This window comes from Pelobates fuscus, chromosome 10 (genome assembly GCF_036172605.1).
Source record: "Pelobates fuscus isolate aPelFus1 chromosome 10, aPelFus1.pri, whole genome shotgun sequence".
NCBI classification, from domain to species: Eukaryota; Metazoa; Chordata; class Amphibia; order Anura; family Pelobatidae; genus Pelobates; species Pelobates fuscus.
In genome coordinates, this window is record NC_086326.1 from 106,016,158 (window position 1) to 106,033,515 (window position 17,358).

General features: G+C 41.0%; 1 protein-coding gene across 1 annotated transcript in view; it reads left to right on the forward strand.

Annotated features, from left to right (window-relative positions):
- The first annotated feature begins 11,252 nt into the window (after positions 1 to 11,252).
- CBLIF (cobalamin binding intrinsic factor) overlaps positions 11,253 to 17,358 on the forward strand; it is a 42,977-nt gene continuing 36,871 nt past the window's right edge. The window contains exons 1-4 of the mRNA XM_063434712.1: positions 11,253 to 11,356; positions 11,742 to 11,933; positions 15,109 to 15,258; positions 15,520 to 15,672. Coding sequence (XP_063290782.1) covers positions 11,287 to 11,356; positions 11,742 to 11,933; positions 15,109 to 15,258; positions 15,520 to 15,672 — 565 coding nt within the window. The 5' untranslated portion in view covers positions 11,253 to 11,286. The remainder of the gene's footprint in view (positions 11,357 to 11,741; positions 11,934 to 15,108; positions 15,259 to 15,519; positions 15,673 to 17,358) is intronic.

A 17,358-nucleotide genomic window follows, 5' to 3' on the forward strand; every position in this document is an offset into this window, starting at 1 on the left:
GCTGTAATTTTCCTCTTACTCATTTACTGTACCAACACATATTATATACAATTTTTCTCCCAATTAAATTGTCTTATTTTCATCATACCGTATAATTTACTTTTAAAAAAAAGTAGAAAATATGATGAAAAAAATTTAAAAAACACACCTTTTCTAACTTTCATCTACAACCGCCAAAGAACAAATTTTGTCCTGAGTTTAGAAATGCCCAATGTTAACATGTTCTTAGCTTTTTTTTGTAAAGTTATTGGGCTATAATAGCTATAAGGCTATTTCCAAACCATTTGTTTTCAAAATTAACGCAAGTTACATTGTAACACTGATATCTGTCAGGAATCCCTGAATAACCCTTCACATGTCTATATTTTTTTACAACAAGACAACGTAAGGTGTTAAATTTGGGTTATTTTGACTCTTTGCATGCAACCATTTTACCAGCAATCTATGCCAAATTTAAAAAATAAAATAATTGGTGAATGTTTTGACACACATAGCAATTTAAGAATACATGTACGAAGAACTTTAAGGGTTACTGCCAAAGAACACCCAAATATGTGTTCAGCAACATCTCCTGAGTACAGTGATACCCCCTATGTATAGGTGTGTCGATTTCTCTGGGGGCTAAAAGACCTTATTTGGTGGGTGCGTTTTCCAGTTTTTCAACTTGGAATTTTCACAGCTGGTCATCATGCATCCATGTCCTATTTGGGACATTTTTGAAGCCGGACAATGTAATTTACCCCATCAATCCATATATTTTTGCAAAAAAAGACACCCTAGGGTATTTCAAATGGTGGTATTTTAACACTTTCCATGTACTAATTCTACCACTAGTCTTTTTCAAACTTTTGGGTAGTAATTTTTTGCATTTTTTTGTCTCTCACATTGTACTTTAGGCATGGATTCTCAGTTCCTGTTATGGGTTATCAGGGCTGCCATCAGAAATGTTGGGGCTCCTAACACAGCTCAAGGTCTGGGCCCCCTGGCGCCTGCACCCGAGTGGTCCCCCCCCCCGCCCGAGTCCGCCCACAGGGATGCAGTGTCTGCAGGGCCGGTGCAAGGATTTTTGCCGCCCTAGGCAAAAGTAAAGTTTGCCGCCCCCCCATGTGACATCACAGTGCCCCACCCATATGATCTGCCATGTTAACTAACACAGTGCTGCAGTGCCGCCGTGTTTACAATAAAAGGCCTGCAGGGACAGGCTATAGACACCAGAACCACTACATTAAGCTACAGTGGTTCTGGGGACTATAGTGTCCCTTTAATGTGAGGTAAATTAAAGATTAGTGCCACAAATAATATACTAGATTGCCTACTTACAACCAGATGAGGATGATGATGGGCTTCAGCTGCCGTCTGGCTCCACTGGTCTGGTGTAGAACAGGCTCTCTGGAGGCGGTTTGTAACTGTGGTCACAAAAATCAATGTTCTGGGAGAACGGGAAGCAGCTCCATTTTTTGAGGGCCCTTTACACAGCTCAAGGTCTGGGTCCCAGGGTCCACCTTCATGTTCCACGAATGAGTTTATTCACAGGGGTGTGCTGGGGGGGGGGGGGGGGGGATGTCCTGATGTGTGTAAGGAATGCATTGTGTGAATCTGTGTTTGTATGTGTAAGGGCTGCAAGGTGAGTTTGTGTATGTATGGGATGCAGTGTGTGTGTCTGTAAGGGATGCACTGAGTGTGTGGAAAGGGTGCATTGTGTGTTGCTGTGTGTAAGGGATGCATTGCTTGTGTATGTGTGATGGATGTCAATCTCTCCCCCTACCCCCGTCAATTTCCTTCTTCTCCCCCCCCTCCAATTTCCTTCTTCAACCCCTCCCTCTCATTGCCTTCTCCCCCCTCCAATTTCCTTCCTTCTCCCCCCTCCAATTTCCTTCCTCTCCCCCCTCAAATTTCCTTCCTCCCTCCCCCCTCAAATTTCCTTCCTCTCCCCCCTCCCTCAAATTTCCTTCCTCTCCCCCCTCCCTCAAATTTCCTTCCTCCCCCCTCAAATTTCCTCCCTTCCTCTCCCCCCTCAAATTTCCTCCCTTCCTCTCCCCCCTCAAATGTCCTCCCTTCCTCTCCCCCCCTCAAATGTCCTCCCTTCCTCTCCCCCTCCCTCAAATTTCCTCCCTTCCTCTCCCCCCTCCCTCAAATTTCCTCCCTTCCTCTCCCCCCTCAAATTCCTACCTCTCCCTCCCCTCCCTCAAATTTCCTTCCTCTCCCCCCCCAAATTTCCTACCTTCCTCTCCCCCCCAATTTCCTTCCTCTCCCCCCCTCAAATGTCCTCCCTTCCTCTCCCCCCTCAAATGTCCTCCCTTCCTCTCCCCCCCTCAAATGTCCTCCCATCCTCTCCCCTCCCTCAAATTTCCTCCCTTCCTCTCCCCCTCCCTCAAATTTCCTCCCTTCCTCTCCCCCCTCCCTCAAATTTCCTCCCTTCCTCTCCCCCCCCTCAAATTCCTACCTCTCCCTCCCCTCCCTCAAATTTCCTTCCTCCCCCCAAAACATGTCCTTCCTCTCCCCCCATCAAATTTCCTCCCTTCCTCTCCCCCCCCACTCCCTCAAATTTCCTCCCTTCCCTCCCTCTCCCCCCCACTCATTCAAATTCCCCCCCACCCCCACTCCCTCAAATTTCCTCCCTTCCCTCCCTCTCCCCCCCACTCATTCATATTTCCTCCCTCCCCCCCTCAAATTTCCTCCCTTCCCTCTCCCCCCCACTCATTCAAATTCCCCCCCCACTCCCTCAAATTTCCTCCCTTCCCTCCCTCTCTCCCCCACTCATTCAAATTCCCCCCTCCCTCCCTCAAATTTCCTCCCTTCCCTCCCTCTCCCCCCACTCATTCATATTTCCTCCCTCCCCCCCCTCAAATTTCCTCCCTTCCCTCTCCCCCCCACTCATTCAAATTCCCCCCCACCCCCACTCCCTCAAATTTCCTCCCTTCCCTCCCTCTCTCCCCCACTCATTCAAATTCCCCCCCCTCCCTCCCTCAAATTTCCTCCCTTCCCTCCCTCTCCCCCCCACTCATTCATATTTCCTCCCCCCCCTAATTTCCACCCTTCCCTCTCCCCCCCCCCAAATTTCCTCCCTTCCCTCTCCCCCCCACCCCCACTCACTCAAATTTCCTGACACCCGGCGGGCGCGCGAGGAAGCATTCTCTCTGGCTGAGTGCTCCCTCTTCAGCTCCCTCGCGCGCCGTGTACTGATGCCGGAGCCAGAAGATGACGTCATCTTCCGGCTCCGGCATCAGTACAGTGCGTGAGGGAGCTGAAGAGAAAGCACTCAGAGGAGAGTGCTCCCTCGCGCGCCCGCCGGGTGTCAGCAGGGCCAGCCTCTGGGGGGCCCTGAGGTGACCGGCTGCTGGGCCCCCCAGGAGAAGAGGCTGGCCCAGTGGGAACATACCGGGCCCTGCGACCCGGTATGTTCCCACTGAATGTGGGGCCCGGACGACCTGAGCAGTCCGGGCCCCCCAGGACCGCCGGGCCCATGACAACCGTTGCGGTTGTCATGCCCTGATGGCGGCCCTGTGTGTTATTGACAAAGAACACCCCAATATGTGTTCAGCAACATCTCCTAAGTACAGTGATACCCCCATGTATAGGTGTGTCAGGTTCTCTGGGGCCTGAAAGACCTTATTTGGAGGGTGCGCATTCCAGTGTTCCAACTTGGAATTTTCAAAGCTGGTCATTATGCACCCATGTTCTTTTTGGGACATTTTTGAAGCCGGCCAATATAATTTACCCCCATCAAACCATATGTAATTTTGACATGGATTCTCAGTTCCTGTTATGTGTCACTGACAAAGAACACCCCAATATATGTTCAGCAACATCTCCTGAGTACAACAGTACCCCCAATGTACAGGTTTTATGGGTTTTTGCAAACTAACAGGAATTAAATGTAGAGCTTTTCCATTTTCCATGTGTGCACATTGAAATTTGCCAGATTTGTTTGCTGGGCCTATGTTGCCTAGAAGCCCAGGAATAAAAATTAACCCCATCAGGGCATACCATTGTTAAAAGTAGATAACCCGTGGTATTCAAAATGGGTTATGTCCAGTCTTTTGTAGTAGCCAGTGCCACTTAGTCAAAAATGCTTGCCAAAGTTAGCGTTCATATTTGTTTTTTGCATTTAGTTGGTTTTTTTTTTACACAAAAACTGCACATTTACTGGTGATTTCATCGTTGTGATACGTTTTACTGTTTTAAACACTTATATTTGTGTTCAACGAAGTCTCCTGAGTATAACAATACAGGTTTTATGGTGTTTTGAAAGGGTACAGGGTCAATATAGGGCTTGCCCAATTCAGTTTGCCAGATTAGTAACTAGGTCTGTGTTGCCTTTTGAGACCATATGGTAGCCCAGGAATGTGATAATCTAGGCAAAAATAATGGGGGTTTAGTTACATTATATGATCATACATTGCATAAGCCTGCCACACCGTCAATGTATCACATCTTTGGCAGGTGGGTAGAGTAGCTGTTGGAGTAAGACCTGCCAAAGATGGGGTACATTGACGGTGTGGCAGGCTTATGCAATGTATGATCATATAATGTAACTAAACCCACATTATTTTTGCCTAGATTAGGTGTTTAAAAAAAAAAAAAAAAAAAAAAAAATCTGTCAACATTGAAGTTGCTGTTTTATGGACAGGTGAGTGCGCTGGATCTTGTGTATTGTATTATTGGGCCCTCAGCAGCACCCCATGTTCAGGTAAGCGCAGCCACCCCCCCTTGTTTCATATATATATATATATATAAAAGTATGTACCTTGGCACTCACCCTTTCCAAAACAAATAGTTTAAATGCCTAGGTGCTATCCCACGTTGTAGTATATATATATGAAGAAATAAGAGATGCACTCTCAGGTCTTGATCAATAATAAAATCGGTATTTTATTCTCCAAATAGGGTTAACATTATCCGATCGACATTTCGACCCCTTAGGGTCTTCCTCAGGATCAATGTACCCCCACAAATATGACAAATATATACAAAAAGTAAATAATGTACTCACCAATCGTGATACAGTTCCCTCACCTCCGTCGTGTATACCCGGAAGTGCACTCACGATCATGTGACGTGACGTGATTGGCCGTGATACGTGCGTGCTGACGTGTAAAATCGTTGCTAGGCAACCAATGTAACAATTAGTTAGATAGCGAGTCCATCTCTCGCCGGGTATAAAGGAGAAATATGCATATGTGTATGCAGTGTGTGTGATAAAGAATCTTTGTAACAATCACCAAGGCTATACACAGCTATATAAAATAGTCCACTAGGTGATCAGATCACATTTTAGCTGTAAATGTTATAATACTGTTAGGTTTTACTGCAACAAAATGCACATATTTGTAATCAGCGATGTCTCACGAGTACAACAGTACCCCCCATTAACAGGTTTTATGGTGTTTTGGAAAGTTACAGGGTCAAATATAGAAAGTTCCATTTTCAACTTGAAATTTGCCAGATTAGTAATGTTACCTTTGAGACGGTGTGGTAGCCCAGGAATGAGAATTACCCCCATAATGGCATACCATTTGAGAAAGTAGACATCCCAAGGTATTGAACGTGGGGTATGTTTAGTCTTTTTAGTAGCCACTTAGTCACAAACACTGGCCAAAGTTAGCGTTCATATTTGTTTTTGTGTGAAAAAAGCAAAAAACTAATATTTGGCCAGTGTTTGTGACTAAGTGGCTACTAAAAATGACTGGACATACCCCGTTTGCAATACCTTGGGTTGTCTACTTTTGCAAATGGTATGCCATCATGGGGGTAATTCTTATTCCTGGGCTACCATACGGTCTCAAAGGCAACATAACTAATCTGGCAAATTTCAATGTAAAAAAAATGAAATGCAAGCCTTATATGTGACTCTCTAACTTTCCAAAACACCATAAAACCTGTACATGGGGGGTACTGTTATTCTCGGGAGATTTCACTAAACACAAATATTAGTGTTTTAAAACAGTAAAACATATTACAACAATAATATAGTCCATAAAAGTGCCATTTGTTTGTAAAAAATGCAAAAAACTTCACTTTTACTTAAAATATCATCATTGTAATACAATTTACCAGTTTTTAACACTAATATTTGAATTCAGCGAAGTCTCCCGAGTAAAACAGTACCCCCTATATACAGGTTTTATGGTGTCTTGGAGAGTTACAGGGTCAAATATAGTGCTTGCAAATTAAATTCTCTGCACTTTCTCCCTGTGTTGTCAGGCATGTCAATCAAATTTTAATTAATCAATTGACATAATTATGTTAAAAAATTACTTAAATATACACGTAGAATTTTAATATATATGCATTTATAGGTATATAAATTCTACGTGTATACTAATGTAATCTTTTATGTAATTATATGTATTTATCTCTATATATATATTTGCGGTTATTTGTATTTTATATATAGATAGATATATATAGAATGTCATTCTAAGTGTATTCTGTTTCCTATATATATATATATTAATAACATAATACAGTTAGAATGAAATTACATATGAATATATAATTTATTTTATATTTTGTTTCAATATTTTATTTATTTATTTAATTATTTTATTTATTTATTATTGTAATTATACGTATATATATATATATATATATATATAATATATATATGTAGATCTATTATATATATAATATATATACATATTATATATATGTAACATCATTCTAAGTGTATTTTAATACTAATATATATACTAATATTAATATTAAAATACATTACGTATGACGTTACATATATATAATATGTATATATATTATATATATAATATATACATATTATATATATATAAAAAGGCATTTAATTTATTTTATAACATTTTAATATTTCTTTTTTTTACACTACCTACCAGCAGGGGGACTGTCTAATATTTTAGACAGTCCCCCTGCTGGCAGATCCATAGCCAGCTATAGGGGGCCATGTGGTCGCTCTTTGAGAGCGATCACATGGCCCCCGGGGGCCTCATTTGCCGGAGGGGGGCTGCCTGGGCTCTCAGACAGCCCCCCAGAAGAGGATCGCGGCGGAGGTGAGTACCTCCTAGCTCCTGGGGCTGCAAGCCGTTACGGCGTTCTATGCCGCCGCAACGGCTTTAAAGCCCTTTAAAGCCACGACGGCATAGAACGCCGTAACGGCGTTAAGGGGTTAAAGCACCAAACATATTCCGCAGCACTGCACAATTGGGAAAAAGAAAACACAATGAGAACAGACCGATACAACAGGTAGAGAGCCCTGTCCTTTACAATCTAAAGGTTAACCCCTTAAGGACCAAACTTCTGGAATAAAAGGGAATCATGACATGTCACACATGTCATGTGTCCTTAAGGGGTTAAACTGTGGAGAAGAGACAAAGGGTAGCAGAAGAATTTGTATGAGATGGCATAGACATAGAGAGTTAATAGTATCACTGCAGCAGCTGATAGCATGTGAAGGTAATAAGGAGGTGATTGACTCTGGTTCCAAACAGCTGGAAGAGCATGCTATATAGTTACAAGGAACCAGGGTGGGAGGGTTTAGCCGAGTAAAATTAAATGGGCTTCTTGCAGGGGTGGATCTAAAACTGGTCCTTTAACCCCTTAACGACCTAGGACGGTTCAGGATCGTCATCTGCATTTTTGCGTTGCCGACCGGTGACGGTCTTGAACCGTCCTAACGGTATTATGTACTTACCCGATCGCCGTCGTTCCCCCGGCGGTGATCGGTGGTGCTCCCATTGTGGGGAGACTGCCTGCAGCCCAGGCAGTCTCCCCATGGCGGATTAGGACCCCTGTGGTCATGTGATCGCTCAACAGAGCGATCACATGGTCACAATAGGTGTCCATGTGTCTGCCTGCAGGGGGACTGCCTGCTAGTGTAAAATAAAATAAAAATAAAAGTTAATGTTAATAAAAAAATCTTTTTTAATTATATATAACTTTGGCCAGTGTTTGCGACTAGGTGGCTACTAAAAAAGACTGGACGTACCCCATAATGAATACCCTGGGTTGTCTACTTTAAAAAAATATGTACATGTTGTGACGGTACAATCCGTTACTCCGTCAAGCATTCCCTTCTTCCCATAAAATAAAATCACCAAGTAAGCCACAGAGTAATAACTTGCTGGTCTCGCCAAATAATCCACACATGAGCCAAAGCTTAATGCTGGAAGAAGACTGATTTACTGGCACACAGAACTCACAATTTATGCAACACAAAACTCCTCCTCTGGGCCAGGCTAGATAATTGAGTTCTTACAATACACATAGCTCAATTATCTGCTGGCCAGAACATTTACAGTTTAACATACTTTTTACCTAACATTCATAACTCTAAAACCATACATCACATTCACATAAAAATTACATATTCACAATCAATCCACTCAGGGGAACAACATATTAAGAAATGGCATGAATCAGACCAGGGGTTCAAAAGTTAGTAAAAGTATATTTTGGTCCCTGGCTGGCCGCATGGCAATCTGGTTTAAGCAGGTTTTACAGAGGCCTCTATCCTGGAGACAAAGGGGAAAGTAATCCAATTATCCAGGGCTAGAGGCAGACTCCATTAACCACATGGGGACACAAAGACAGTAAAACACTTTAAAATACATAAAGTCACCTTTTACACATAACACACAGACATTTCACATATCCCCAGATAGCTGGGATCTGAACGCACAAAACTACCGAATAGCGCGCAGATCCTATTCACACAATTCAATTGCCATGGAGCTAAAGTATTTCCCAGAGTCTTTCATTATATGAATAGGCTCCATGGCATAGCTATCTGGGGGTATCACCGCTCACACAGGGCAAGTACCGAATGGCCCCACTGTGTTTAAAGGGCCAGAATGAGTGGCATGCACTCTGTTAGGGCCGAATACTGTTTTTAAAGGGCCCAATCTCCCAGGGCCATAGTCCAAAGGCAAGAGGCAGGCAGCCAGGCTTCTCCAATGCAATGTGGCGAGATTGCTCTCGTCACACATGTGGGGTGTTATTCAGAGATTTATGACAGATAATAGTGTTACAATGTCACTATTGATAAATTTGAAAACATGTATGTTTTGAAACCGCAATATCCTACTTGTACCTAAAGCCCTATAACTTGCAAAAAAGCATGTAAACACTGGGTATTTTAAAACTCAGGACAGTTTTTTACATTCACTTTTGTAGATGAGTAAAAGATTTTTCAAGTAAAAGTCAAAAAACATGTATTTTTTTCATCATATTTTTTTTTTTTTTTATTGAATTACATGAGATTATATAAATAATGGTATGTAAAGAAAGCCTTTTTTGTCCTGAAAAAAACAATATATAATTTGTATAGGAACAGTAAATGAGAGAGTGGAAAATTACAGCTAAACACAAACACCACAAAAGTGTAAAAAGAGGCCTGGTCGCAAATGTACAACATTGCAAAAACAGTCCAGTCCTTAAGGGGTTAAGCTGCAGTCTTCAAATTAAATGGGCTTCTTGCAGGGGTGGATGTAAAACTGGTCCATAGCCTTTAACAACACATACCGAGTTATTCACTAAAGTGTTTATTGCCTGGGGAACAAAGTTGGTTTCAAATAGGTGAATTAGAAATAAATCAAAAGTCAGCTATGCTTTCAGTTCAGCTATTTTGATAAAATATAAAAATTCCCTTTGAATTCACATTTTACGAGGTTATTAAAGAAACACCAAGTTTTGTCTTTACACTCCTAAACTTAACACTTACAACAATAATTACAATAACACTAAAGGTTAGTTAACTCAAACACTTACACTTACACCAACCCTACTTTTAGACAACCATAATGCTTACACTAACCATAAACCTAGCGTTAGCTAATCCTAACACTTATGCTAACCCGATATCTAATTAGCTGACTGTAATACAAAGCAATGTGTTTGTAGGCAGCAGAGTGTTCATATGTATGCATGCAAGTGTCAGAGAGTGTATGTGATTGTATAAGGGTAGTATATTGCCAAGAAACCCAGGCTGCCCCTAATTATAGAGATTAACATACCAACAGTGACATAAATCCACTCCAGTAATATAGCCACATCCAGTCACATACATTCAACCACTAAGCCAGTAATCCACCCAGTCACTTACCTCAGACTCTCAGATAAATACCCACTCAGTCACATAAGTCACTCAGCCAGTCCCATGCCAAATTACCTGCTCACATTCACTCACAATCCAGTCACATTTTTATCCAATAGGAAGAACAGAATGTTCCAGGCACTCATTGTGTGTAAACAGGCCGGCTTATTGGAGAACACAGCAAGTATTCTGTTCTACCTACTATGACTGGGGTCTAGCTAGCCTCAGGTCCAGCTTAGCAACTGGTTTGTGGAGTGCGGTAAACCTCTTGGATCTATGGTGTACATTTTTCAACCAGTCACATACTCTCAACTTTATTTGCTCTTTATTACACACACACATTGCATACAACCTCACATGCATGCATTATAAATTGATTGAATATGTAGTCACAAATGAAAAATGATGTGTAGGAAGGTGAGGTACTAATTTAACTACACATTTGCTGCTGATAACAAGCAAAGAAGAAGGTTCCCTGGTTCCACCTAAAAGGCCCAGATTTGCTTTTTGTTTAGAGCCGATAACAAAAAAGGCTCTAAAAAATGTTCATCTATATACTCACCTTAAATTCACATTTCCATAAACATACTATATGATTATATATTTATTTAAATTTTTACATGTGGATAATCCCCCCCTATGTATATTGAGACCCAATGTACAGCGCTACAGAATGTGATGGCACTATATAAATAGTAAAATGATAATAATAATTGAGGGGTAAGTGTGAATATATTTTTAAGCGGTGCACTGGTGAACTCTGTGTGTTGGGAAGTGGGGTGGATCACCCAAACACTGACTTTGTTTATTGTCTATAATTTAACTACACCCTAATGAGGCTCTAAGTAAATAAATAAAAGTATTGCAACTGTGTGTTATTGGCCTATAGCCTACCCCTGATGGAAATCAATATTTTCTTTAACATTAATAGTGATTTAAACACAATACTTTATGCAAATCTTACATAGTAGGGAAGGTTCCACATACGTATTTATATTTGTTAATTTCCTTTTCCAGTTTGCTTTACTTTCAGAGTCACATAATCTCTGCATTTTAACACACTGAACTTTCAGGATTTGCATTAATTCTCTGAGTAACACGAAACAATAGCTGAGGCGTGATGTAAGATTCATGACACAATACGTGGAAGCATGCCAGAGACTGCAAAGGTATAAATAGGGGAAGCTAGAGATATTTTGTAGCATAGATAGACAACTCCGAGGATGCTGTGGATAAAGTGCTGTGTTGTGCTCCTGGTCTTCACCTATGCATCTCATGCTGATCCAGTATGCTGTGAGTATACAGACAACTACAAAACAAAACAAACTAGATAAAGTGAAGAGCTTTATTGCATATGATCAAGGGCAGCACTATGTAATAAGATGTCATTTTTGAGGATGGGGCATATCCAAGAGATAGATCTAATATAACAATTAAAGAACACACAATAAACAAACACACACACACACTACTGTTTATGTTTTTTTTTATAAAAATAAAATTCCTTGTATACAGGGATATAACAAAATAACAAATGTCTCTTATATTAGACACACACACACACACTCACTCTCTCTCTCTCTCTCTCTCTCTCTGTCTCTGTCTCTCTCATAGTAATTCATAATTGTATATTTGTAACCAAATAACTTTTTTCATGAGATTTCTGTTCTTCCCTCAGCTGTTCCAGATAGTGGGAAGGCTTCAGTGACAGCCCTTCTTCTGAACATGGCCAGGTCTGTGGGACCATGCGTCACTCCAAATCCTAGTGTTTTGCTTGCATTGAATTTGGGTGACAAAACCTTCGATCCAGCAACTGCAGATCTCCTGGTAAAACAATTGAAAGAAGATGCAGTTACAAAGGTTTCTGAAAGTGAGTAGCCCTAATTCAGAGATAAGCTTTCTTTTAACAGATTTCAGTCCTGTTGTTTGTTGTCATTCGACTAACCAAATGAATGTTTAGTTATGCTACTTATAAAACATGTTCCCTAGAGACCATTGCGACATTTGCCTAAAGTTGCTATAATAAAACTTTATCCAGTCTAATGGTACTTACAGGGTTTTATTCAATTAAGACAGAATACAAAGTGGTTTTAAGGCCAAATAGTCAAACTGGGAGAATAGCTGATATGGAGAATGTGCTCTGTTTGCTATTTTGGACTATAATTTTCAATTCACTTTGAATTCACATCTATTTCCTGACAATTTAGTGAATATCTCTGTATGGTTTTACACTAATCTAATATTAATACAGTTTAGAACTAAAACAGGCATCTTCAATTCCAGATGTTTCGGAATTACAACTTTCATGATCATCTAATGCAGGCATAGGCAATAGTGATGTCCCGAACGGTTCCTCTGGCGAAAAGTTCCTGGCGAACATCGCATGTTCGCGTTCGCCACGGATGGCGAACATAGGCGATGTTCGGTCCGCCCCCTATTCATCATCATTGAGTAAACTTTGACCCTGTACCTCACAGTCAGCAGACACATTCCAGCCAATCAGCAGCAGACCCTCCCTCCCAGACCCTCCCACCTCCTAGACAGCATACAATTTAGATTAATTCTGAAGCTGCATTCTTTTTTTTGTATTATTATTATTTTTTTGTGTGTGTTTATTATACATTATCCTCCATAGTCAGTAACCTGTGTTTATTATACATTATCCCCCAATAGCCAGTAACCTGTGTTTATTATACATTATCCCCCCCATAGCCAGTAACCTGTGTTTATTGTACATTATCCTCCCATAGCCAGTAACCTGTGTTTATTATACATTATCCCTCCCATAGCCAGTAACCTGTGTTTATTATACATTATCCCCTCATAGCCAGTAACCTGTGTTTATTATACATTATCCCCCCATAGCCAGTAACCTGTGTTTATTATACATTATCCTCCCATAGCCAGTAACCTGTGTTTATTATACATTATCCCCCCATAGCCAGTAACCTGTGCTTATTATACATTATCCTCCCATAGCCAGTAACCTGTGTTTATTATACATTACCACCCCCCCCCCCCCCATAGCCAGTAACCTGTGTTTATTATACATTATCCCCCATAGTCATTTATCGTTGGACCTAGGCAGCATGATGTCTTAGGCCGGCCCAGAGAGTGAGTGAGTGAGTGAATAATATAATATATATGTTCAGAAACATATTAGTAATATATGTAAATCGGGTTCATGCAAAGAGGGTGAAAAGGTATTAAAGAAAAATACACTTATTGCATCAAATTTACGAAGCCAAACTTTTAAAAGCTTTCCTCATTTCTTTCTCGGGATGAGGAATATATCGGTTGTAGACTGAGCATTTCCATCTGCCCAATCTTTTAATAATATGCACTGGAGTGTCAGTGTTGAAGGAGACCGAAGCTGCCCCTATTCTAAATGAAAGACCCGAGACATGGATACAACCCAATCTTAGGAGTAGTGTTCTGATGTAGAAGATGAATTTAGCCGTAGTCAGAGGGATTCAGTGAGAGTAGTGGTGAAATGTGTGTGGCATGACTGAGTGTGGGTAAGTAAGAGTCAAGTATTTTAACTGGGCACTAGTTCTAGGTGGGATAAAGTGGTATAGCCGATGGATGAGTAGTTTGGTTCGTTTTAGAGGTTTGTAGAGAAAGTATATAGTGATCATGATTTTTAGTGATATCCAATATTTTTAAGGTGGTCTCAAACAAACATAAAATGCTATACAAAATTTGTGGGAATATCGAATAGTTGTGTACAGTAAATCAGAGAGGGCTCAGAATATCGAACCTTCGATATTGCTTGTTGTCACCTTTCGGGGACCCTTGGTGTTGTACGTGGCTGGGTGGAGGAAGAGACCTTCCATGACATCAGTGAGGACAAGGACGGGACATGACTAGCTTGGTATCCAACCTTGTGCAAATGGGGAGTTTGCGGTTGTGCAAATGGACTGTTTGCGGTGCGTTAAACGGGCAGTTTGGTCTGTCACTGTGAAGCGGGCGTAACCCTTACACTACCTGATCGATACAACATCATACCTGATGGTATGTTAGGAATTTAGGAATGTTAGGTGATTTATGCCCTTTATGGATTAAAACCAGACTCTGCATCAACTATGTAATTTTCCATGGGAGTTTTGCCATGGATCCCCCTCCGGCATGCCACAGTCCAGGTGTTAGTCCCCTTGAAACAACTTTTCCATCACTATTGTGGCCAATAGTGGGTTTTAAAATTCACCTGCCTATTGAAGTCTAAGGCGGTTCGCCCGGTTCGCGAACATTTGCGGAAGTTCGCATTCGCCATTCGCGAATGGAAAATTTCATGTTCGCGACATCACTAATAGGCAACCTTCGGCACTCCAGATGTTTTGGACTACACCTCCCATGATGCTTTGTCAGCATTGTAGGTGTAAGAGCTTTATGGGGGATGTAGTCCACAGCATCTGGAGTGCCAAAGGTTGCCTATCCCTGATCTAATGCATTCAGAGAATTCTGGGAGTTGTAGGAATCTGGTGGCCCAGAGTTTGAGATCCCTGTTCTAGAAGCTTAATGTATCCACATGAAGCAATATTGTATAGAACAAGCTAAATAAGATAATACTTTATGTACAGATATCTACCTGCCAATATTCCCGGCCCAACTCCGGTGGGCAGGGAATAGAGCAGGTGTGCATGGGTGTGTCCTCCCCTCAAGCTGACTATGCACAGAGCGGGGCTGAAGTGCTCCATACATGGTCCTCGTGCCCAGTACCCTCCTGACAGCATTTTGAAATCTGCCAGCAGGACCTAGATTTGCTGGAACAGTACTCCAATATGTGGGACTGTCCTGTCCAGATGATTGTCACTTATGCAGATAGCAAAGGCACCCTTTTTCTATTACTATGACTATGTCTTTAATACATAGTGTATGTTTGTCCCATGTCAATATCTCAACATTTTCTTAAAACAGAATAACATCAGCTTTATTCCTTAAAATGCATGTTTAATGCAGTAAGTCTATTTTTGTTAAATTGCTACGCTAATACTGTGTGCCAGAACTGGATTTGATCATCTATTTGTGTGTTGTCTCCCTCACAGATTTGCCTTTTAGCTCTGGGAAAGTAGCACTCTATGTACTCGCTCTTCGCTCATCGTGCTGTGACATCACCAATATACCATACTCTAATGGAAAATTGAACCTTGTAAGTCTCCTAGAAAAGAAAACAATGGAGGAGATCAAAAGTATTGGTAAGTGACCTCCAGATGAAGGGGAATTTACTGTGTTATTTACTAAACTCCATATTGTAGCGAACTGTCATCTTAGGCAAACATAAAGGATTCTGAAGGATTTCTTCAAAGTCACAATGTGTTATTTACACCTAAATATTGCAATTGTGGTCTCAGATTTTAGTGAATAACTGAGTTGTTGTTCTATCCGAGAGTTCTAATTACTCATGTAATGCAGATTCATATTTCACATTTTTGATACCTGTCTAATGACACTTGCAGAAAAGAAAAAAAAACAACCCCTAACTACATTTTACCAAGTGGCTTTGGATGTTTTGACTCTGTGTGTTGTCAACAGTCACGTTGCCTTTCAAGCTGGGACAACGCTGGCAAATGCTGTCCCATCAAATCCTACTTCACCTGATTTCTCTGTGGGTAAGTAACAGGCATTCTCACATGTACTGAGCAGTTGAGAGTCATTTATTTATAAAATTTAGATGAGATTGACCTAGTGTAGGTGTATCAAATAGTGCTTATCCATAATATCTTCTCATGGCAATTCTGACGATATTTATAGAACTGTGAGCATATTTTACATTTCTTTTTGAGCAATGAGGAAAATTTGTAATTATTTTACTTGAATGATCATGTACAAACCAGTTGTGGAAAGATAGGCCAAACGTCATAAACAGTGGTTTTCCTACAGAGCTTTCCAGGCTGTGTAAAGAATCAGAGGTCCAGCATCACTGCATCCATTTCACTGGGGGTTTGTAGTGAGGTGAAAACTAAAGAAAGATCTTTCATCACAGAGTTGGTATTAATTCCTAACATAATAGCCAACCTGGTAAGGTATAGATAGGCATCCAAATTGAATTATATAATTATATATCTTTAAAAATGGCACTGGAGAACAATTAAATCATATGAAAAAAAAAAATAATTCTCATTATAGACTTGTATAACTATAAAGGGTATCAAAATTGCCAAATAAGGCAACCCTCATATGTATGTCGCCAGCATTCTGTGAAACCCTTTGATAATGCTTACAACCCTGTAATATGTTGAAAATATGTTTCTGATCTGAAATATGCAGGGTAAAGAGAATGACCGCTCATTTGAAAACATGTAGATAACATATTATGGAAGTAGAAACATCAAAGATATAATAAATAGACATCAGAACACATGTACAAGTGGAACTGTCACTTTTCAGGATTTTTAGTATTATCTTTTCTTATCTCTATATTTTGCATATATGTATTTGTAAATTATGGAAAATACACTTAAAGGATCACTGTAGGGTCAGGTACACAAACATGTATTCCTGACCATATAGTGTTAAAACCACCCTCTAGCCCCCCTGGGTCCCTCATGCCTCCATAAATATAGCAACATCTTACTGTATTCAAGCCAGAAGCTGTAACTGCATGCTGTTTGCCTCAAAAAAACAAACAAAAAACAAGCAGTTTGCTGACATCATCAGAAGTGGTGGCCTGATCCAATCACAGTGCTTCCCCATAGGATTGGCTGAGGCTTACAAGGAGGCAGATCAGGGGCAGAGCCAGCATGATTCATGACATGTGCACAGTCGTCCTTGTCGGCATATGCACAAAACCCCCCACCACATACTTAATTATAATAATGACACTGACACCTGGGTTTTGGCAAAAATATATCACAGCTTTTATTTATTATTAACATAGAATTATAAAGGTCATTGTCACACAACAGGCCCACGTTGGCCTGCACAGTTTACCACATTATTTTACAATTTAACCCCTTGACAATGACCCACCCCAACGTAACATCATAACATAATACACCAACATTGTAACATATTAGCTTAATCTGAAACATGACCATTGCCACCGAAGGGCATCAACCATTGCCACCAAGGGCACCATCCATTGCCACCAAAGGGCACCACCAGTGTAGGGGCATACCGAGACACCCCTACACACCCTGGTTCGGAGCTACCTACGAGCTCGAACCTACCAAACCAGTCCAAAGGCCTACCTATTAGCCCTGAACTCCAAACTGTCCCCCCTCTCACTCTTTTCTCCCCCAACTTTACTCTCCATCCCCCGCCGCCGTGACCAAACGGGAAACACCTGAAAGCAA